The 23,534-nt window shown below is 38.2% G+C and overlaps 1 protein-coding gene across 2 annotated transcripts in view; it reads left to right on the top strand.

Annotated features, from left to right (window-relative positions):
- ZDHHC2 (zDHHC palmitoyltransferase 2) overlaps nt 1-23,534 on the top strand; it is a 72,336-nt gene that overhangs the window by 31,201 nt on the left and 17,601 nt on the right. For both annotated transcript variants that reach the window (XM_040490077.1, XM_040490079.1), the window contains exons 4-7: nt 5,191-5,311; nt 12,686-12,755; nt 13,515-13,547; nt 22,274-22,394. In XM_040490077.1, coding sequence (XP_040346011.1) covers nt 5,191-5,311; nt 12,686-12,755; nt 13,515-13,547; nt 22,274-22,394 — 345 coding nt within the window. The remainder of the gene's footprint in view (nt 1-5,190; nt 5,312-12,685; nt 12,756-13,514; nt 13,548-22,273; nt 22,395-23,534) is intronic.

Raw genomic sequence — 23,534 nt, 5'->3', positions numbered from 1 at the left:
AATCATTTTTCAATTTATAAGATTTTCTCCCATAAAAGTAAGAAAACCATACATTGTGAAAATGGAGACTGGACAAAAAGAGAAGGGAAAAAAATCATGCTAATCTACCCAATTTACAGGCTGAATTTCCTTCGAGTTATTTTTCCTACTTGTATTCAGCATGCACAGATTCCAGTTTTTTTCCCCCACATAATTGTCTATCATTGGTTTATTGTGATTTTTAATCATGGCATAATATTCTCACTGAAATGCGTAAAAGTTTACTCTGTCACATCCCAGCTTGGAATTTTAGGCTGATCCCAACTTTTCATATTATAAATAATTTTGTTAACATGGTTGCCCATATTGTGTATACACATTTTACCTATATTTTGGATTATTTCCTTAATATAAATTCTCAAAAGTCACATGCCTAGACCAAGGGAATTTAAGTTACTTGCCACATTGTTTGGAAAAAGAATGGTAGCAACATAAAGTGCCACCAGTTCAATCAGACCTTTGTCATTGCCTGTTGTCATTGAGAAAGCTATTGGTCATCAATTAAATTCTATGTTTCAATTTGTGCATTTTAGATACTGGTGAGATTACAGGTTCATTTTTGTCCTAAGTGAAAAATAGCTAGCAAGAAAGGAAATGCATTCCATGAGTTTTCTATTGGTTATTAGATTTCACGTTTTTTCTTAATTTGTATATCCTTTAAAAACCATACTCTTCTTTAACCTGGACTGTGGTATTCTGGATGGGATCCTGAAACAGAAAAAGATATTCAGTAAAACCTAAGGAAATCTGAATAAACTATAGGCTTAAGTTAATAATGTATCAGTATCGATTCATTGATGTACTAATATATGATGTTAATGATGTGGACAATTGGGTGAGAAGCTATATGGGAACTGTATCATATTTTCTCAAATTTTCTATAAATCTAAAATGTTTTAAAATGGATAAAACTATTTAAACCAAACAAAACAGCATGCATTAACTGGTCAGAGGACTGCCATACCCTTCAGGCTGGTGGCAGGTCAGCGATGTTATCTGTTCCACCCCGGGAGATCTTCATTCCATCAGCTCTCAACAAACGTCACCTTTCTTCAAATCTGTGACACACCTGTGCACGTACAAGTGTTCTGGGGGAGGGGCACCTGGCTGGCTCAGTGGGAACAGCATGTGACTCTTGATCTCTGGGTTGTGAGTTTGAGCCCCACGTTAGGTACAGAGATTACTTAAAAATAAAATCTAAAAAATAAAAAGTGTTCTAGGGGAAAGGACTGTGTATTTGGTGCATTCCAAAGTAGAATTAGATATTTTGAATCCATATGACACGAGTAAGAATTCTGCCAACCTGCATTTGGTTTTCTGGACCTGATGCAATGTGTTGTTTACTTATTAATAAAAGCATTAAACATACTAAAGAGTCTTTCAGTTCTGTCACTGACTGGAATTTTCCTCTAAGGTAAAAAGGATCCAGAGAACTCCATAAGAAAATGTGGTAAAATGTTGATGGGTTAATCCTTTTGACTATTATTAAGTCTTTACTAAACAGATTTTCAGTGCTAGGTTTTAAATTAATTTTAGAAACACAGAGGAGAGATATATCTGCCTAAATGGTGGGATTCTGAGAATGGAATGTTGGGGACTGAGATATAAAATAAGTTTTTCCTGGAGCGCCTGGGTGGCTCAGTCAGTTAAGCATCCAACTTTGGCTCAGGTCATGATCTCGCCATTCCTGAGTTCAAGCCCCGTGTTGGGCTCTGTGCTAACAGCTCAGAACCTGGAGCCTGTTTCAGATTTGGTGTCTCCCTCTCTCTCCCTGCCCCTCCCCCACTTACGCTCTGTCCCTTTCTCTCTCAAAAATAAATAAAAACAATTTTTAAAAATTAAAAAAAAATAAAACAAGTTTTTCCTTGATAGTCAGTGATCTGACCTAGGCCTACTGATACGTGTTCCTTTGTCCGTTTCACAATCCTAAGAGAATGCGGAATCTGTGCTAGGACTTGATCCCTGCCCGTGTGGGATTACATGTTTGTGGGAGAGTTAGACAAAGGACCAATGAACAAACAAAATAATTTTAAATTGTGGTGCATAATACAAAGAAGGACTGTATGGACCTAGGGAAGAGTATGACAGGGGGAAGGGACAGAATTTTCAGGGTACCTACCCTAGTAAAGGAATCTTGGAAGTTCTTTGAGAAGATGGCATTTAAGCTAAAATCTGCAAAGTGAGAAGGAGCCATCTATACAGTGCGAGGATTAACATTCTAGAGAGAGGAATCTGCATGTGCAAAGTTAATAGACACTTTTACAATGACCCTTTCTTTTTCTTGACTGTTACAGCATTATGACATCATTGGATGTTATACCCTTTATACCAGTTAAATGTTTCCAAACAAGATACGTAGTTCTATTGAGACCATTTTTCTTTTCTTTGAAAACAATGAACAGAACATTTTAAATGTTAAGAGAATATCAATGGGTGCATGATGCACACTGTTGAACCATTAAATAAAAATATTGGAATTATTAAATAAGTCAGAAAATCTGGCAAATCCCCTGATAAACCAATACAACCGCATATGATGGATCAGTAAACAATTTGAATTTTTCTTTGTCAGCTCTTAGATTTAAATATGACCTGAAGAGTTACAATATTCTCATTGTATCAGCTTTCTATCAAAGTTCTTTTTTAGAGTAACTTTGAAACAATGGAATGAATTCTAGGAATCTATTATCCAATTGGGAGATAGTCGTCTACCTCCTGGAAATGTGGTTTCCAGACTTTTTTTGATTCTAAGATATTTAATCTGCTGTTTCTCCTGCCCCAGCCTCTGGGATCAGTCTGCAGCATCCTTCTTTGCCAGGCTGGAAATGACACTGCTCATGGCCACTCACCACCCTTTTTTATATATTCAACCAATCAGAATACTTGTGTGAATATGTTTCAGGTTTTTAAACTAAGATTTAAGGTAGCAAGCAAGTGGAGAGCAACTGATAGAAAGAACACACTATGCCTTCACAAATGTGACCTTCATTTATTTGTTATTTGTATTCATTTGAGAAAGGACTGGTTGAAGTGTAATTTGAAAAACTATGAAATGAATTGAGAGGTAAGTAAATGCTGTGAATTTATAACAGGAAGAATATTTAACATAGAGAATACTTTTTTAAATTACCTTAGAAACTCTTAAAGACCTAACTATAACCTATCTACTAATTTAATGCCAGTAAATTTAATATGCTAATTTAGAATAATTTGTATTATGTAAATTTCTACTTATGGAAAACTTCTTTTTAGTTTCTTTATCTTAATGGGTCTGAAAGTTTACAGTTATATTTAACTATGTGTCACGCATATGGGAATCTTATGGTACCTTAAAACTTATTTACATTTTTTCTTTTAATGTGTATTCATTTTTTGAGAGAGAGGAAGACAGAGAACGAGCAGGAGAGGGGCAGAGAATCTAAAGCAGGCTCCAGGCTCTGAGCCATCAGCACAGAGCCTGATGCGGGGCTCAAACTCACAAACCATGAGATCATGACCTGAGCTGAAGTCTGGCACTGAACCGACTGAGCCATCCATGTGCCCCAAAACTTATTTACATTTGGAAGCTGGAGATTTATTTTTCTTTTTAAAATAACCTCGTTAGAATTGTCAACCTCTAAACAAATACTTTTATTTCTCCAAAGACAAAGAATTAGGCTCAAATATCATCACCTCATTTTCAACAAATTGTTTTTCTTTCCTTCATTGACCTACTTAGATTACTTTTAAAACTTAAAAAAAAAAATTGAAAAACATGGCCTACATACAGAAAAAGCATTTGTAATGCATAGTTTAAAGAATAATAAGGGGCGCCTGGGTGGCTCATTTGGTTGAGCATCTGACTCTTGATTTCGGCTCAGGTCATGATCCCAGGCTAATGGGACTGAACCCCACATCAGGTTGTGCACTGAGCGTGGAGCCTGCTGAAGATTCTCTCCCTCCCTCTTCCCCTTCCCTGCTCACACTTGCACATTCTCTCTAATAATAATAATAATAATAATAATAATAATAATAACAAAATAAAGAATAGAAAAATGAAAAGACCTAAACAGTCACCCAAGTATCAGAAAAAACATTTATATTTTCAGCATTTCTTGTGTACTCTTCCGCATTGTATTTCCCTGCATTCCTCAAGAAGTAGCTACTATCTTGAAGTTTTGTGTTAGTTATTCTCTTGTTTTTCTTTATAATTCATATATATGTGTATGTATATGTGGATAGTGTATAGCTTTCTGGTTTTAAAAACTTTGTATGAATGGAATCATACTACGTGCTATAAAATGATTTGTTGTCCAACAGTATGTTGAGATTCTTTGTTGAGCTGAACATAGAGAGCTGAACACAGCTCAAGTTCATTAATTATGCAGTGCATCATAGGATTCAGTTATGTGGATATATCATACTCCAACTTATTTATCCATTATCCTTTTGATGGACATTTGTGTTGGGTTTAATTTTTTACATTTCATACCATGATGCTATGAATATCCTTGTACATGTCTCCTGGAACACATTTAAACCTTTATAGACTTCTACAACTGGTTTTGTGTGTGTGTGTGTGTGTGTGTGTGTGTGTGTGTGTGTGTGTGTGTGTGTGTGATTGGGGTTTTCTTTGTGTGTGTATAGCCCAAACAAATTTGATTTTTCTCAAATAAGGATTTTTTTAATTGGGTGGGCCAAATTGGCAGTGTAAGAAGTAAAATTAATGATTAGTTCTTTTGAGTGCTAGGAAATTCATGTCATGATTATCCTCAAGTTAAAATTCACTTAGATAAGAAAAAATGCTTGATGTTTTGTTTCTATTTTTATTCCTAATAATATCCGCTTGAAAAACTTACCCAATGAGCCAAATTTGTTTATTTTGTCACTTCATTTATTAGTATAACTAATGGTGGAGTGGAACTCTATAAGACAGTTTTACATACTTTATTCCTCTTGAGTTTCGTGAACATCTGAGGAGGTAGGTATTATTATTCCCTTTTTCTAGATGCATCAACTAATGATCCACTAGATTAACAGACATGCCCAGATTCAAACTCTATTATCACTCTCAGTATATATAACAGATCTGATTAATATTTTATAAATAACTTTTCGGACCAATATGGAATTTCTTGAGAACATTGACTGAAATGTAAATTGTTTCCACAGTTCCATCTCTCTTATGCGGAGAAAGAATTGTTGGAGAGAGAGCCAAGAGGAGAAGCCCATCAGGAAGTTCTTCGGCGAGCTGCCAAAGATCTCCCCATCTATACCAGGACCATGTCTGGAGGTACACGATAATGAGTGCTTTGGCACGATTCTTGTGGTGACCCTCAGCATATTTATATACTTGAAACTGTCGAACACTCATTGAAATAGATTGTGTTATGTCTTGGGTGGTTATTCAGTCTTTTCTATACGATTCTATAAAACAGACACGTGAGTAACGGTGTGTGGCACAAAGATCTCAAACACATCAGCACGGACCTCACTTCCCTTGTGACTTCTCTAGTCACTTAGTTGGGACTCAGTGGAGATGTTAGAACTGCTGAAGTACTAATTTGTAGTTGGATTTATTTTTTAAATTAAAAAAAAAATGTTAATGCTTATTTTTGAGAGAGAGAAAGAGAGAGGGTGAGTGGGAGGGGAGCAGAGAGAGAGGGAGGCACAGAATCTGAAGCAGGCTCCAGGCTCCGAGCGGTCAGCACAGAGCCCAAGGTCATGACCTGAGCTGAAGTCGGACGCTTAATGGACTAAACATTTTTTTAAATGTTTTTTTATTTAGATGCACATGAGTGGGAAAGGTGCAGAGAGAGAGGGAGAGAGAGAATCCCAAGCAGGCTCTGTGTTGTCAGCTCAGAGCCTGATCCAGAGCTTGAACTCACAAACCATGAGATCATGACCTGAGCCGCTGTAAAGTGTCGGATACTTAACTGACTGAGCCACCCAGGCACCCCTAATTTTTTTTAAAGTTTTAATTATAGACTTTTCCTATTATTTAATTTAAGGGAGCAATATCTATAATGAACATAACATTGACAATTTTACATAAATGTAAAGAAGTAATTGTGTAAAGTATATAAAACTTAAGGGATTGATACAGTTTCTTTATATTTAAAATGTATGGTAATTTTCTTTCCTTTTTTAAATTTTCTTTTTTATTTTTTTAAAATGTACATCCAAATTAGTTAGCATATAGTGCAACAATGATTTCAGAAGTAGATTCCTTGGTGCCCCTTACCCATTTAGCCCATCCCCCCTCCCACAACCCCTCCAGTAACCCTCAGTTTGTTTTCCATATTTAGGAGTCTCTTCTGTTTTGTCCCCCTCCCTGTTTTTATATTATTTTTGTTTCCCTTCCCTTGTATTCATCTGTTTTGTCTCTTAAAGTCCTCATATGAGTGACGTCATATGATTTTTGTCTTTCTCTAATTTCACTTAGCATAATACCCTCCAGTTCCATCCACGTAGTTGCAAATTTCATTCATAGTTGCAAGATTTCATTCTTTTTGATTGCCGAGTAATAACTCCATTTATATATACCACATCTTTATCCATTCATCCATTGATGGACATTTGGGCTCTTTCCATACTTCGGTGATTGTTGATAGTGCTGCTATAACAAATGCATTTTGGGGCGCCTGGGTGGCGCAGTCGGTTAAGCGTCCGACTTCAACCAGGTCACGATCTCGCGGTCCGGGAGTTCGAGCCCCGCGTCGGGCTCTGGGCTGATGGCCCAGAGCCTGGAGCCTGTTTCCGATTCTGTGTCTCCCTCTCTCTCTGCCCCTCGCCCGTTCATGCTCTGTCTCTCTCTGTCCCAAAAATAAATAAACGTTGAAAAAAAAAATTAAAAAAAAAAAAACAAATGCATTTCAGTTAATAAATCTCATTTACCTGGGTCAGATCTTTTAGGTAGTTTAGTAGCAATCTGATTAAAGAATTGTCTTAAAAATGGACATACATGACTATTGATACTTGCCCACCAAGACTCACCTAGAAATTTTGTGACTTTAGGCCTGTGCCACCTACTTTGGTAGCCACTAGCCCCATATGGCTGTTGAGCACTTAAAATGTGGCAACTCCTGGGGCATCTGGGTGGCTCAATCGGTTAAGCTTCTGACTCTTAATTTCAGGTCAGGTCATGATCTCAGGGTCATGAGATGGAGCCCCGAGTCAGGCTCTGCACTGAGAGCACGGAGCAGCTTGGGATTCTCTCTCTCCCTCTCTCTCTCTGTTCCTCCCCCACTTATGCTCTCTTTCTCAAAATAAATAAATAAACTTTACAAAAAATGTGACCCCTCCAAATTGAGTTGTGCTTTAGGTATAAAATACACAACTGGTTTCAGAGGCTTAGTATGAAAACGAGAATGAAAACCATCTCATCAATATTTTTATATTATTTATGTTTGTTTCTAACTCACCTGAGAATCATAACTAAGTCTAAGTCAAAGTCTTGCAGTTTATTTCTGTTTGTTTTCCCTGGGCAAGTGGTAATTCTTTGATTTAATATTAATGCCACTGGTTCTGTTCCACTGAGATGTGCTTATGTATGTTTATGTATATTGACATGACATAAGCCTAAGCAAATACTCAATTTAAGCCCTCTAAAAATAGATTACTGCACCAGTTTCCAAAACTGGTTAATGACAGTGACAGTTTAGGGTGCAAAAATCTAGTCTCCACATTCCTAGGTCAGTGCTTTCTATGGTACCCCTTGAAACACTGGGTCAAGAGAAAGGGAGGAAGCGTAGGTCCTACTTTAACAAAGTATTAATTTCCATTAGTAATAACTACACTTTGGATTTATAAGTCATCTCCTTGTGTTGTTTATATAATGTTAAGGCTCTTATCCCTCTGAAGTATTAGATACCTTTATCCTGAGATGAACTTACGGTTCTTAATATTTGTGACAGTGCAGAATACAATCTGGATCTCCTAATGTAATCTTTGTTTATATTTTCAGTGCAAAAATTTGGGATGCCTGATAAAATCAATATTAACTGACTAGAGTCACTGACTAAGTTAAATTATGCTAAGTATAATAAATAGATTATGTCAGTGTGATTGATCCCCCTCTGGAATGTATACAATGTAAAGGAAAACACAATGCGGAATGGATGTTCAGAGGAGCCACCACACTACCACCAGGGCAGGATGTGAGGTGGGGGTCCTTCCTTCCTCACCCCCAGCAAAGACCCTTGGTTTCTTTGGATAACTTCCGTCTTCCCCCTGAGAAATTGACTAAAGCACCTGAAAGATGCAGTGTTCATGCACTTTGTATTTCAGAGAGAATTGAAGAAAGTGATAGTAATATAATTAAGGATTTTAGTATCCCTTCTAAATCCATAGTACTTCCTCCAAACCCCAGGGAGAAGAAGGCCAGCTGCCTAGATTAAGCTGCCCTACACAGAGAAAAATTCACCTACATACAGACTGGAATGTGGGGCGTAGTAAAGCAGGGTATTAACAGGACTGTTCATGTCACCTGTTTGTTCTGTGCTTTCTTCTGATCCCACCATCTTCTGTTTTCTTACAGGGATCACCAAACTTTATTGTAGATATTTTTCTATGCTTATTAAGTGAGGACTCTTTGCTTTTTCAGCTCTCTCTTGCCCTTGATCTTTTCCTAAAAAAAATTTTTTTTGTAGATTTTGACGTAAGAAGGTAACACCTAGAGGTGATGGAGCTTATCTTTTTGCACACAGATATTGATAACATTGTTTTTCAACATTACCCAAAAAGGTTTTAAATTACATAAGTAAAGTAATATAAGAATAAACTCTGAAAAAATTCAAACAAGACAGTTAAAATTCTTCCTGACTGTTAACAGTTTTTAAATGATAATCAGTTCATTTTAAATTATAGCAGGATAATTTTAGTTGAATGTAATGTAGCACATGGAATTTTTTTTTTTAAGTTTTTATTTTAAGAATCACCTGGTGCTCATCATGGCAAGTGCCTTCCTTAATCCCCATTGCTGGTTAACACCCCCCCCCCCCAACCCCGCTCTGGTAAACATTAGCTTGTTCCCTATAGTAGAGTCTGTTTCTTGGTTTGTCTTTGTCTCTTTTTTCCCCTTTGCTCATTTGTTTTGTTTCTTGAATTCCGCATGTGAGTGAAATTGTATGGTATTTGTCTTTCTCTGACTGATTTATTTCACTTAGCATTATACTCTCTAGCTCCATCCATGTCATTGCAAAGGGCAATATTTCATTCTTTTTTATGGCTGAATAATATCCCATTGCATATATGTACCACATCTTCTTTATCCATTCATCAGTGACGGACACTTGGGCTGCTTGCAGATCTTGGCTATTGTAAATAACGCTGCTGTAAACATAGGGGTGCATGTATCCCTTTGAATTAGTGTTTTTGTATTCTTTGGGTAAATAGTAGTGAGATTGCTAGATGGTAGGGGTAGTTCTATTTTTGACTTTTTGAGGAACCTCCATACTGTTTTCCACAGTAGCTGCACCAGTTTGCATTCCCACCAACAGTGCAAGAGGGTTCCTTTTTCTCCACATCCTCACCAACTCCTGTTGTTTCTTGTGTTGCTGATTTTAGTCATTCTGACAGGTGTGAGGTGATATCTCATTGTAATTTGATTTGCATTTCCCTGATGGTAAGTGATGATGAGCATCTTTTTATGTGTCTGTTGACCGTCAGGATGTCTTCTTTGGAAACATGTCTTTTGTCCATTTTTAATTTGGATTATTTGTTTTTTGGGTGTTGATTTGTATAATTTGAATACTAACCCTTTACCGGATATGTCATTTGCAAATATCTTCTCCCATTCCATAGATTGCTTCTTAGTTTTGCTGATTGTTTCCTTTGCTGTGCAGAAACTTTTTATTTTGATGTCATCCCAATAGTTTATTTTTGCCTTTGTTTCTCTTGCCTCAGAGGACCTATCTAGAAAAAAAAATGCTATGGCTGATGTCAGAGAAATCACTGCCTATCCTCTCTTCTAGGATTTTTATGGTTTCAGTTCTCACATTTAGATCTTTGATACATTTTGAATTTATTTTTGTGTATGGTATAAGAAAGTGGTCCATTTGCATTCTTTTGCACGTAGCTGTCCACTTTTCCCAACACCATTTGTTAAAGAGACTGTCTTTTTCCCCTTGCATATTTTTTGCGTCCTTTGTCATAAATTAATTGATCAAATAATTGTGGGTTTTCCATTCTATTCTATTGATCTGTGTGTGTATTTTTGTGCTGATACCATACTGTTTTGATCACCACATCTTTGTAATGTAAATGTGAAGTCCGAAATTGTGGTGCCTCCAGCTTTGTTTTGGCTATTTGGTGTCTTTTGTGGTTCCATACACATTTTAGGATTGTTTGTTCTAGTTCTGTGAAAAATGCTCTTGGTATTTTGATAGGGCTTGCATTGGGTGTGTAGATTGCATGGGGTAGTATAGGTATTTTAATAGTATTTGTTCTAATCCATGAGCCTGGAATGTCTTTCCATTTCTTTGTGTCATCATCAGTTTCTTTAATCAGTGTTTCATAGTTTTCAGAATATGGGTCTTTCACCTCTTTGGTTAGGTTTGTTCCTAGGTATCTTATTATTTTTGGTGCAATTTTAAATGGGATTGTGGGGTTTTTTTTTTTAATTTAAAGACTAAATTTATGTTTATGAAAGACTATAAACAAAAATCTTATTTCTACATTGTTTTGATTTCCTATGAATTATTTACCCACTTTGATTTGAGAGTTTTGTTGGGGGGCCCGCCCGGGGAGACTAAAAAATAGATAATAACCATCTGGAGAGAACCTAACATTGTCCCCCAAACTTACCACTTAAAATTCAACTATAAGTGTAAAAAATATAAACTTGGCATTAAAAAATGTAAAATATGTGATTAAATTTGTGTATTAATTATATGTTGAAATAATATTTTTGATATGTTAGGTAAAATAATATATTTTATTAGAATTAATTTCCCTGTTTCTTTTTATGCCTTTGTTAAATTTTAGAGAGATTAGAGAGATAGTGAGAGCCAGGCAGAGGGGCATAGGGAGAGAAAGAGAGAATCTCAAGCAGGCTCCATACTCAGCATGGAGCCCCATGCGGGGCTTGATCCCACAACACTGGGATCATGACCTGAGCTGAAATCAAGAGTTGGGCGCTCACCCAGCTGAGCCACCCAGGCGCCCCATATTTTTATGTCTTTTAACATAGCTCCCAGAGAATCTAAAAATATACATGTGGCTCACATTATATTTCTGCTGGATAATACTGCCTTCCACTGTAATGCTTTGCATGAGCCAGTGATACTGTGTAGCTTTCCCTAGTATGTTGCTGTGAGACTTCTTCATTTAGGAGATGAGGCTGCCATGCCATTAATCTCTGTGGTGTCTGAAAAAAAGAGAGTTGTAAGGGGATGACTGAGAACTTATTTCAGTATTGAAAACAATTCCAAATAGGCCTTGTTGAAAAAACCTGGGGCGCCTGGGTGGCTTAGTCAGTTAAGCATTCAACTTCAGCTCAGGTCATGATCTCACAGATCGTGGGTTCGAGCCCCTTATCGGGCTCTGTGCTGACAGCTCGGAGCCTGGAGCCTGCTTCAGATTCTGTGTCTCCCTCTCTCTCTTCCCCTCCCCGCTTGAGCTCTCTCTCTCTCTCTCTCAAAAAATAAACAAACATTGAAAAATAATAATAATAAGGAAGAAAAAAACCTCATCTTAATCTTAGTTTATAGCAACTGTTTCCTGTTTCACAGATCACATTAACTAATATAACAGTGGTAATTATTTGTTACAAGGACTTTTTCCAAATTTTAAATGCATTGATTTGGTTTTACTCATCCTGTGACCCACGTAATAACTGTCTTCCTGTAATTTTGGTAGACTGATTGCATCTTGTAAGATGTCTGTGTACTGAAATAGCATATCCAGATCAGACATCCATCATTGTCTTTGATATGTGTATATTAGAGAAGAAAGGATCAGGACTTCTATTAGAAGAACTAAGATTCTGAATTGGAAGTACTTCTTCTAGTACTCACTTCTAATCTTATATCTCACAACAGTGAACAATTTGAACAACTAATAGAGTTTATTCACATACTTCTAAAATGTGTTTCTCATAAAACTAAAATGTGGTTGTATCCTCTTGTACTTATCCTGGTGGGGAACAGGAAATAAGTTGATTTACCTGTGGTATGCACTCTGTTTACTTTGATAGAAATGGACATATTTTTGCACCCTCTGTGAGCTTTCCTACCATTACTAGCAATTGTGAAAGTCTTAGAAAAATTCCCCCCAAAGATTCTGTATTCTTGAGAAATCTCTTTTGAAAACTGAGGCCGGGGGCAGCTGACTGGCTTAGTCGGTGGAAAGTGCAATTCTTGATCTCGGGGTCGTGAGTTCATGCCCCACATTGGGTGTAGAAATTACTTTTAAAAGAAAGGTAGGAAGAGTGGGAGGAAGGGAGGGAGGGAGCAAGGAATAAGGAAAGAATAAAAGAAAGAAAGAAAACTGGGGCTATAAGCAACTCATCCTATTTTTGTATTTACACAAGAGAACATCTCATTTTTACCAAATTCAAATTCACTATGCTTTTTAGAAGTTAAATTTGGATAGATGATAAGAGCTGTTTAATTGTATATTCAATTCAGTGTTAAATCTAAGACTAAGTGGAACTTTTTGTCCCTAGCAATCCGATATTGTGATAGATGCCAACTCATAAAACCAGACCGCTGCCATCACTGTTCTGTCTGTGACAAGTAAGAAAACCTTTTACTTCTGAAATGTCTACATGTGGTGTTCCTCTTAATTAATAATGTTTCTTTCCTCACTGTTTTCCAGATCATTTCTTTAATTGTGCTTCTGAGAGCTTTATTTAGGAAATAGAACCAGTATAATCACTTGCATTAATGTGAGTGTGGCTACAGCCACACTCACTTAATTGTCCCGCCCCCCTCCCCCCCCCCCCCCCCCCGCCCCGGATTCACATGGATAGGAGTCAAGTGCACGAGTTTTGACAGCTCAGACTTGGCTAGTTCTGTTTCACAAATGCTTCTGTGACTCTTTTTCATCTTTATAGAGATAGCTCATTTGACTTCATGACAATTAGATATTGTCAGATTCTTACTACACCACAGGGACAGTGCTCCTTATCTTAAAGATTGATATTAAAGGAAAAGGTTCATCCCGACTTTCTGTAAACCTGTTGACATTTTGCACTTTCTTTAACCTAAGATACTTGTGTGTTAACATATTGCATTTTTTGCAAAAAATGAGGTATTTTATTTGTATTTTAAAGCGTGTATATTTTTAAAGTTCTATAATTATATCATAATTAAAATTGGCTGTCATGTTTATTTGAGCTGAAGACTTTCTCTATTATTCAACTTTTAGATAAGTAAGCAATTTTGCGATATTTTACTTGACACAACTCTTTTCTATGACTTTTATATTTGCTTTTTATACTTTAATGGGGCTAAAATTTTATGGTGTTAAGTTTTGTGTGTGTGTTTTTTTAGATGTATTTTGAAGATGGATCATCATTGCCCTTGGTGAGTATAGATCTGTATTCAAACAGGTTTCTGTCCCTTACAACTTAATAAATTGAATCATTTATCTGTTTAAATCTTCTTATAAATCTTGCCTTAGCTGACCCAGGAGGTACTTTCAGATTTAGTTTCTAGTATTTGTTAAATTAGCTCAAGGGAGCTTTTTTTATTCGGAAGAATTTCCATGAAATAACTTCAAAACTAGTAGGTAAACAGTATAAAAGTTAGTCATATTTGCTTAGAACAAATGGTTTTCTTTGTATGCACATGCCTAAATACAGAGATCCTGAAACACTTCCCAGAAATTACACCAAAATGTATTCATAAATTATACACAATACTTCACTGGAAGTTTTGAATAATGAATTAATTCATCTAAAACTTTAACAATTTATTTTAAATAGAACTTGACATTGAGGAGTAGAATAGCAAATACACAAATATACACATATGGGTTTCCAGGGACACCTGTGTGGCTCAGTCGGTTAAATGTCTGACTTCGGCTCAGGTCTTGAGCCCACGGTCCATGCGTTTGAGCCCGACATCGGATTCTGCTGTCAGGGCACAGCCCACTTCAGATCCTGTGTTCCCCAGTTGCTTTCTCTCGTTCTCTCTCTCTCTCTCCCCCTCTCAAAAATAAACGTTAAAAATTTTTTTTAAAATAAACAAGTGTTTCTACTTAGAACGCATTAATATTTTAGAAAATAATTTTAGGTCAGGCAGCTGAACAAAGGGTTATTTGAAAGGTCTAATTAAGTAATGAGGGTTGATTTTTTTCTACCCCTCTCTGTAATTTTTCTTCTCAAGGTGCACATACCTGTGACAGCTACACTGAGGTTACCAGTGGCTTGGATTTGGACACGAGGCATGATTACTGTACAAGCCTTGTCTTCTTTCAGGGGTGACCCCCAGAGAAAGGTAGACATGCTCACCAATGTTTGTTTTCAACAAACATTGTCAGGTGTTGGTAGAAACATACAAGGAATGATTCTCTCAGCTGCGGGAAGTCACAGGGAAATGTCAGGTTCACGGTACTTTCTCTCTCTAGATACCTCTTCCTTTTCTCCACCTAGGGTTTCTTCTTTCAAATGTTAAGGCAAGTTAATGCCTGTGAGAATAATGTTCTTCTCAAGGAAAGATCTCAATAAATAGCCTCCCCTGATATTAATGTTCATTTTTAGCCATTCTGTTGCTTTCCTCATTCTTTCATTCATTGTATTCTCTTTCTCAGCAGGTAGCGGCGCCCCCCCCCCGCCCCCGCATATCCTCAATTGTAAGTTTTCTTAATCTTCCTTACATTCCTCTGTTGATCCCTCTAGTAGCTCGTGTCGTCAGTTCCTCACCCATCCCCACAACCTGTCTGTGGGTTCACTGCACCTGAATAGCTCCCCTGCCCGTGAGAGCTCCCTGCCTCAAGCACCACGATTTCTTTTCTTCTCCGCCTGAGGGCTCTTTTCCACCTGAGGGGGTTGATTCGGCTGCTAAGCTGGACAGTCCCCAAGCGCCAGGGCTTTCATGCACCCAGAGGCCACCCTCAACCAGCAAGGGCCTGGCCATCAACACATGCTGTCTTGGCTTTTCTCCCTTCCTTGTTTCAAATACACTGTATCCAGGTTCTTGTCCAGGGGCTGCTCTCAGGGGAGCCCATACTGAGACACCCCTCTTTTCTGAATAGCTATGTATTCTAGGGAAAACTTAGCAGGGTGGGCAAGAACTCAGGGACCTAGAGTTGACTTTGATTTTTCTGACCTAAAGTAATAGGAGATCGTGATGATAAGGGATGGAAAGGTGGAAACAATCTGTATTAATCCCAAGCTTTGCACACCTATAAATCTTACTGCACTCTTGCTATCCTCACTACAGCACAAAAATAGGAAATAATAATTTGCAACGATAGCAACTTTTTCTAAACCTGCAATTAATTTGGCTTTGTAAGAGGCTTCTAGCACAATCTGACAATCTTCCACATTTTGACAGTTCTTGTTAAAGAAGTGAAGGGGAACAGATCTAAAGCTCTGGAGGTTTTAAACTATCTTTTTTAAAAAGTTTATTTATTTTGAGAGAGAGAGAGAGAGAACGAGCAGTGGAGGGGCAGAGAGAGAGAGAGAGAGAGAGAGAGAGAGAGAGAGAGAGAATCACAAGCAGGCTCTGAGCCGTCAGTGCAAAGGACTCTGGAGGGTTTAAAAGCGGGCTCGGATTGCGTAGCTGTACCTCCGCGTTATCATGCTCACTCTTCCTGGCCACGTGGAAGCTGTTGAATGAACCGGCCGCAGTACCCGCCAACTTCTGTGTCGTTGCTTCTCTGGGCTCTTGTGTCTCCTGTCATAGCCACCGTTGTCACAGCCACTGCCTCAGCTCTGGGCCCACCCTTGCAGCAAGCAGTAGCCAGGTCGGTTTGTGAAGGGATGAGTGCCAGCCACCTAGTATTTGTCTGGTGCCAGCTGCGTGGAGCAGTCATTTCATTTACGTATTTTAAATTTCAAATTAAATTTTTAAATTAAAAAATTTAGGGGTGCCTGGGTGGCTCAGTCGGTTGAGTGTCCTACTTGGGCTCAGGTCAGGATCTCCCAGTTTGTGAGTTTGAGCCCCGCGTCAGGCTCTGTGCTGACAGCTCAGAGCCTGGAGCCTGCTTCCGATTCTGTGTCTCCCTCCCTCTCTCTCTGTCCCTCCCCTACTCATTCTGTCTCTCTCTCTCAAAAATAAATAAACATTAAAAAAAATACTCTCTGGACCTACTGATATATATGGAGCTGTCTGGTTCTTTTTTTACTGGTTGTATGATATTCCATTATGTAAGCTGTTTTTATTTAACCAAGCTTAAACAACCATTTGAGTTGAGATTTAGGCTTAGGTTATGATCCCAGGGTTGTGGGATTGAGCCCCATGTCAGGCTCCACATTGAGGAGGGACCCTGCAGCTGCTTAAGATTCCCTTGGGGGGCGGGGGCGGGCGGTGGAGGGGTGGGGGGGGTGGGCCTGGGTGGCTCAGTCGGTTGAGCATCCTACTTGGGCTCAGGTCATGATCTCATGGTCTGTGAGTTCGAGCCCCGTGTCAGGCTCTGTGCTGACAGCTCAGAGCCTGGAGCCTGCTTCCGAGTCTGTGTCTCCCTCTCTCTCTCTGCCTCTATCCTGCTCATGGTCTGTCTCTCTCTGTCTCAAAAATAAAGAAAAACGTTTAAAAAAAATTAAATTAAAAAATTTATAGGTGATACATACATACTCATGGTACTCAATTTAAAAATTAAAAAAAAGTACAAGTGTTCTTCTCAGTGCCCTCTCCCCCTTTCTGCTCCTGCTTACAAGAACGTGTTGCTAAACATCGCGTGCACATTTCTGACATAAATGTGGATTTGGGTGCGTTACGTGTTTTTGTACACACGCAAAAATATTTTACACATTGTTTTCACACAAGTGGTTCCATTAAGGACTGGGTTTGTGCCTTTTTTTTTTTCTCTCCACTTAATATATCCTGGAAAATTTTCCCTATCCGTATATAAATAACCTTTTTTTATAGTCATTTTGGTAATACAACAGTCATTCATTAAAAGATCTTCAGGATGTTCCAAACTCTTATTAGGCAGGTCTTGTATATAATTTTGAAGTGCAGTAACTGTCAACTTTGAGCATCTGAAAAATCAGAAAACTATGCTTGTTTGTCATCAATGATTTCAGCTTCTCTGCTGTGGCCAGTTGAGATTACCCATAAGGGTGCTGGAGTTCAACATCGCACTTGTGTTTTAACTAAAATGGTGATGGATCTTGTGGTCAGAAGTGTTTTTTCTTTTAAAAAATTTTTTTAATTGTTTATTTATTTTTGAGAGAGACAGAGACAGAGCATGAGTGTGGGAGGGGACAGAGAGAGAGGGAGACGCAGAATCAGAAGCAGGTTCCAGGCTCTGAGCTGTTAGCACAGAGCCTGACACGGGGCTCGAACCCACAAACTGTGAAATCATGACCTGGGCCAAAGCTGGATGCCCAACCGAATGAACCACCCAGGCACCCCAGAACTGTTTTTTTCTTTTAATATAAAATTTTCATTAATGTTAATTTTCTTTTTTTTTAAATTTTTTAATGTTTATTTCTGAGACAGAGACAGAGCACGAGTGGGGGAGGGGCAGAGAGAGAGAGGGAGACACAGAATCGGAAGCAGGGTCCAGGCCCCGAGCTGTCAGCACAGAGCCCGATGCGGCGCTCGAACGCACAGACCGTGAGATCGTGACCTGAGCTGAAGTCGGTCGCTCAACCGACTGAGCCACCCAGGTGCCCCAATGTTAATTTTCTTAATGATCTGTTTTGACATGCTTGCCAAAGATTAGGTAACGCTAATTAAATTCGATAATTTTAGCTTCATTTTGTTGAGCACCTATAATGTGCTAGAGACTATATACAGACGCACGCACAGACACACACACACACACACACACACATATATATATAATCTGTAATTCTTGTAACAATGACAGAAATTATAGAAATTATTTGTCCCTGGGCACCTGGGTGGCTTAGTTGGCTGAGTGTCCAACTCTTAATTTCAGTTCAGGTCTTAATCCCAGGGTGATGGGATCAAGCCCCATATCAGGCTTTGTGCTGAGTGTGAAGCCTGCTTGAGATTCTCCCTCCCACCCCGCTCCCCCCGCTGCCACTCGTCTCCCCCAGTTGCATGCTCTGTCTCCTTCTTTAAAAAAATTTTTTGTAAGGAAATTATTTATCCCATTTTAAAGAGGAGGGGTAAGTGGGGCTCAGAAAAGTTAGAGTGGGCTTAAAGTCCCATGGCAAGATTGTTGGACTCCAAAGGCCACGTTCTTTCCTTTTTTTTTTTCTATGTTCTGTTCTTTCTCCAATTTAGAACCAGAAAGCATTTTTTCTGAATCAGAGCCAACAGCTGTTTGCACTGAATTTTAAACAACACACAAGGGATATTTACCACAATCATGTTTTATTTCTCTATATAAAATCATTCAGACACAGAATACATTCTCTTCCTTTTAATTTTTTTTATTAAATATGATTTATTGTCAAATTGGCTTCCATACAACACCCAGTGCTCATCCCAACAGGTGCCCTCCTCAGTGCCCATCACCAACCCACCCCTCCCTCCCCCCCCCCATCAACCCTCAGTTTGTTCTCAGTATTCAAGAGTCTCTTATGGTTTGGCTCTCTCCCTCTCTGTAACTTTTTCCCCCTTCCCCTCCCCCATGGTCTTCCATTAAGTTTCTCAGGATCCACATGTGAGTGAAAACATATGGTATCTGTCTTTCTCTGCCTGACTTATTTCACTTAGCATAATACCCTCCATTTCCCTCCATGTTGCTATAAAAAGCCATATTTCATTCTTTCTCATTGCCAAGTAGTATTCCATTGTGTTTATAAACTACAATTTCTCTATCCATTCATCAGTTGTTGGACACTTAGGCTCTTTCCATAATTTGGCTATTGTTGAAAGTGCTGCTATAAACATTGGGGTACAAGTACCCCTATGCATCAGCACTCCTATATCCCTTGAGTAAATTCCTAGCAGTGCTACTGCTGGCTCATAGGGTAGATCTATGTTTAATTTTTTGAGGAACCTCCACATTGTTTTCCAGAGTGGCTGCACCAGTTTGCATTCCCACCAACAGTGCAAGAGGGTTCCCGTTTCTTCACATCCTCTCCAGCATCTATAGTCTCCTGATTTGTTCATTTTGGCCACTCTGACTGGCGTGAGGTGGTATCTCAGTGTGGTTTTGATTTGTATTTCCCTGATGAGAAGTGATGTTGAGCATCTTTTCATGTGTCTGTTGGCCATCTGGATGTCTTCTTTAGGGAAGTGTCTATTCATGTCTTCTGCCCATTTCCTCACTGGATTATTTGTTTTTCGGGTGTAGAGTTTGGTGAGTTCTTTATAGATTTTGGATACTAGCCCTTTAACCACTATGTCATTTGCAAATATCTTTTCCCATTCAGTCGGTTGCCTTTTAGTTTTGTTGATTGTCTCCTTTGCTGTGCAGAAGCTTTTTATCTTGATGAGGGCCCAATAGTTCATTTTTGCTTTTAATTCCCTTGCCTTTGGAGATGTGTCAAGTAAGAAATTGCTACGGCTGAGGTCAGAGAGGTTTTTTCCTGCTTTTTCCTCTAGGGTTTTGATAGTTTCCTTCTCACATTCAGGTCCTTCATCCATTTTGAGTTTATTTTTGTGAATGGTGTAAGAAAGTGGTTTAGTTTCATTCTTCTGCATGTTGCTGTCCAGTTACGTTCTCTTCCTTTTCAAATTGAGTCTACAAAGGAGAGTTAAAACATTTCATCAAAGCTGTCTGTTATGAAGAGACATTTTATTACTATATTTCTTCAAGTGTAAAGTACATATCAAACTCTAAAATACTTGGTCTTTATTTACTGACTTTCTCTTCTGTTTCCTAAGTGACAGTTAAAGTTACATTACATCATGCTCCTAAGTAGAAGTCAAAGTAAGTTAAATTCAATGTTATAAAATCTTCTACTTTTCATAAAAATGCTATGTATCATTTAATACCAAACCTGCTTCTTACATTCCCATAGGAAGAGAAATAATCTTTCCTATCCCTTCTTATCTTCCCCTGGTCCACAAAAGAGTCATTGTCTTTGCCCCCATTGTCCAGAGTATTAAGACACCCCAGCTTCCATGTAACCATTCTCTCCTCTAGAAACCAACACAAGGAAGCTAAGGGATTATCCTGCATCCTTTGGAGACAGAATGCAATTACAGTAGGCTTGTTTGGAACTCTCTGCAATATTATTTCTTGCCATTGTTTCATTCAGATGTCACAAAAGGCAATCTCAGCAATTGGTTTACACTCACACTAGAATCATAACTGTTTTCATACAATGTGCACCCACAAGTTTTGCCTTCTTTATTACTTATTTGCAATATACAATACCTTTATGTTCCAGAATTACTAAATCTAATACCGTTCCCTTTACCTTATGGTTTTTGAGGTAGACGATATAAACATTTTTCTCCCCCCCCCCCCAAATTTTCCATTTATTCATAAACCAGATAAAGGCTTACCTTTTTACTTTTTCTTTAAAGTTTTTTTAATTGTAATAACACTTACACAACACCCTTTTAACAAATTCTTTTTTTTTTTAATTTTTTTTTTAACGTTTATTTATTTTTGAGACAGAGAGAGACAGAGCATGAACAGGGAAGGGGCAGAGAGAGAGGGAGACACAGAATCTGAAACAGGCTCCAGGCTCTGAGCTGTCAGCACAGAGCCCGACGCGGGGCTCGAACTCACGAACTGTGAGGTCATGACTTGAGCTGAAGTCGGACGCTTAACCGACCGAGCCACCCAGGCGCCCCTCTTTTAACAAATTCTTAAGTCCACACTACAGTGTTGTTAGCTATAGGTACAGTGTTCACCACAGACCTCTGGGGCTTATTTATCTTGTATAATTGGGTAAACATTTTTCATATGTACACTTCTACTTTAAAAATCTAAAAAGAAAAATGCCTTAGTTTGTTAGCAAAGTCAACAGAGAATGAGGTCACTTTGCTAACATTAGAGTAAGCAAAAGACATTTGAGGCCAGGAAACAATACGCGTATGTTCTTTGCACTGGGTTTATTGTACCAGTTAACAAAGTTAACTCACCCATTGAAGATGCCAGACATTTCCACTAGGGGTTGTGTCACATTTACAATGAGATCATCCTGTAGTTCCCTGTCTTTATCAAAAAGAAAATGAAACAAATTTTTTAAGTTTATTTATTTATTTTGAGAGAAACAGAGACAGCGCCAGTAGGGGAGGGGCAGAGAGAGAGGGAGGGAGAGAGAGAGCATCCTAAACTGGCCCTGCCCTATCAGCACAGAGCCTGACGCAGGGCTTCAAGTCAAGAAACTGAGATCACGGCCTGAGCCGAAACCAAGAATCAGACGCTTAACTGACTGAGCCACCCAGGCGCCTGAAAATTTAAAAAAATAAATAAAAAAATAAAAAAAATTGATAGAAGAGTGTGGCTATGAAGTATGAGTTGTATTTGTATTTATGTTTATTGATATATAATAGTTTGAATTCTTACCCCTCCTCCCAAATATACTTTAGTGTGAGAACTGAGAATTATCAATCTCCATGTTTGGAATCAAAGGCTATAAAGCCCACCTCCGGAATGTTTATTTTGCAGATAAGAAAATGAAAGTCTCGCAGACTATTCCACTTGGTCAGGGCCACGTAATTGTCAAGTGGCAGTTTTACGTTATGATCCCCGCAGTTTGGTTCTCAATCCTATTTCTTCTCTTAAACCTCCCCTTGATAATCTGTTTACTTCAGTGGTGTGCTGATGGCATGCAAGCAGTTTGTGAAGATATTTCATCTAATTCGGGAAAACCTGAAAGATTTGAAGTTACTTAATCATAGTTAGAAATTAAATCCAAAGGTAAGAAAGAAAAAGAACATAGCATGTTCCTCTCGTCTGCCTGACTTCATGCGGTTTCTCCCCAGCTCTGTGTTTTTAGGCATGTGCTTATTTGCATAAATGGACACGATACACAGCTATCGGTCCATGATTGATTAAAGCAAAAAATCTAAACAAATTCTTTTGTGAAATGGATTTTTTAATGGTTGTATGTGGAAAGAAATCTTACGAGTCATGCTTAAAGAAATGCCAATGAATTTTAAATGACAGGAAACCAAATACTGTGTTCAGGATGAGCATATGTATACCTAGGTTGAACGTGCACAGCTGACTGAAACTGTTGTTTTTGTTTTCTTAACAGGGTGAACAATTGTGTTGGATTTTCAAATTATAAATTTTTCCTCCTTTTCTTGGCTTATTCTCTGCTGTACTGCCTTTTTATTGCTGCTACAGATTTACAGTATTTTATCAAATTTTGGACAGTAAGTCAATACCTTGGTGCCTTTTTGTGGTATATAAAAGTACATAATAGATTTTCAGTGATCAAGTTATTTCAGACACAGATTTCATAAAACAGAGTTCATTTCTGTATAGTCAATCCTCATTGCTCACAGATTCTGTATTTGTGAATTCTCCTGCTTGCTAAAATTTATCTGTAATCCCAAAGTCAGTACTCGCAGAGCTTTTGTGGTCATTTGCAGACATGCTGAGAGTGGGAAAAATTTGACTCGTCCCGTGTGCACATTCCCAGTTGAGATCAAACAAGGCAACATGCTGCCTTCTTGTTTGGCCTTCTTGTTCCCCCTTACTGTAAACAAGTATGCTTTTCATTCTGATTAGTGTCACATTTTTTGCACTTTGTACTTTTTGCTGGTGATTTTGCTATTTCAAACGTAGTGCCGAAGTGCTTGCTGTCTGGTGTTTCTAAGCAAAAGAAGACTAGAATGTGCCTTATGGAGAAAATACATGTGTTAGAGAAGTTTCCTTCAGGCATGACTTACGCTGTTGTTGGCTATGAATCAACAATATGTACTAAATAAGATGTCAGCAAGGTGTCTTTAAGCAGAAACACACATCAAACGAGGTTGTGTAGTGATCACTTGCTGAGAATATGGTGACCAGAGGCTCGCAGAAACCTAACCCTTTATTTTGCCTTTGGCATTGGATCCATAGCCACAAATTTAGTGTTCATGGCACCATTATAGAACATAACCACAGTGAATAATGAGAATTGACTCTGTTAGAAGATTTTTTTTTTTGGTATTTAAAAATATTGAAATGTTTTCTTTACATATGTAAAGGTTAATTTTTAAAAGTATTATGTCTAGAATATCCTGAAATTTTATTAGGTATTGCTTGATTAGGCTTTAAGTAGCTCATTTGTTTTTAAAGATTTATTGAATGCCTCTCTGTGCCAGCTGCATCCCTAAGCACTAGGAATGCACAGGCATATATATGGACATGCTCCTAGCATGCAAGAATACTCCAATGTCCAGCTTGAAGAATAGCCTCGAATGAATGTCTGAGAGATAATACCTCACTGCTTCTCATTCCTATGGATGGTTTTAGTTGCAAACCATATTCTATATATATATATATATATATATATATATATATATATA

Source organism: Herpailurus yagouaroundi, unplaced genomic scaffold, assembly GCF_014898765.1.
Source record: "Herpailurus yagouaroundi ecotype Mexico unplaced genomic scaffold, PumYag 181, whole genome shotgun sequence".
NCBI lineage: Eukaryota > Metazoa > Chordata > Mammalia > Carnivora > Felidae > Herpailurus > Herpailurus yagouaroundi.
This window is presented reverse-complemented; position numbering and strand designations above follow the sequence as displayed.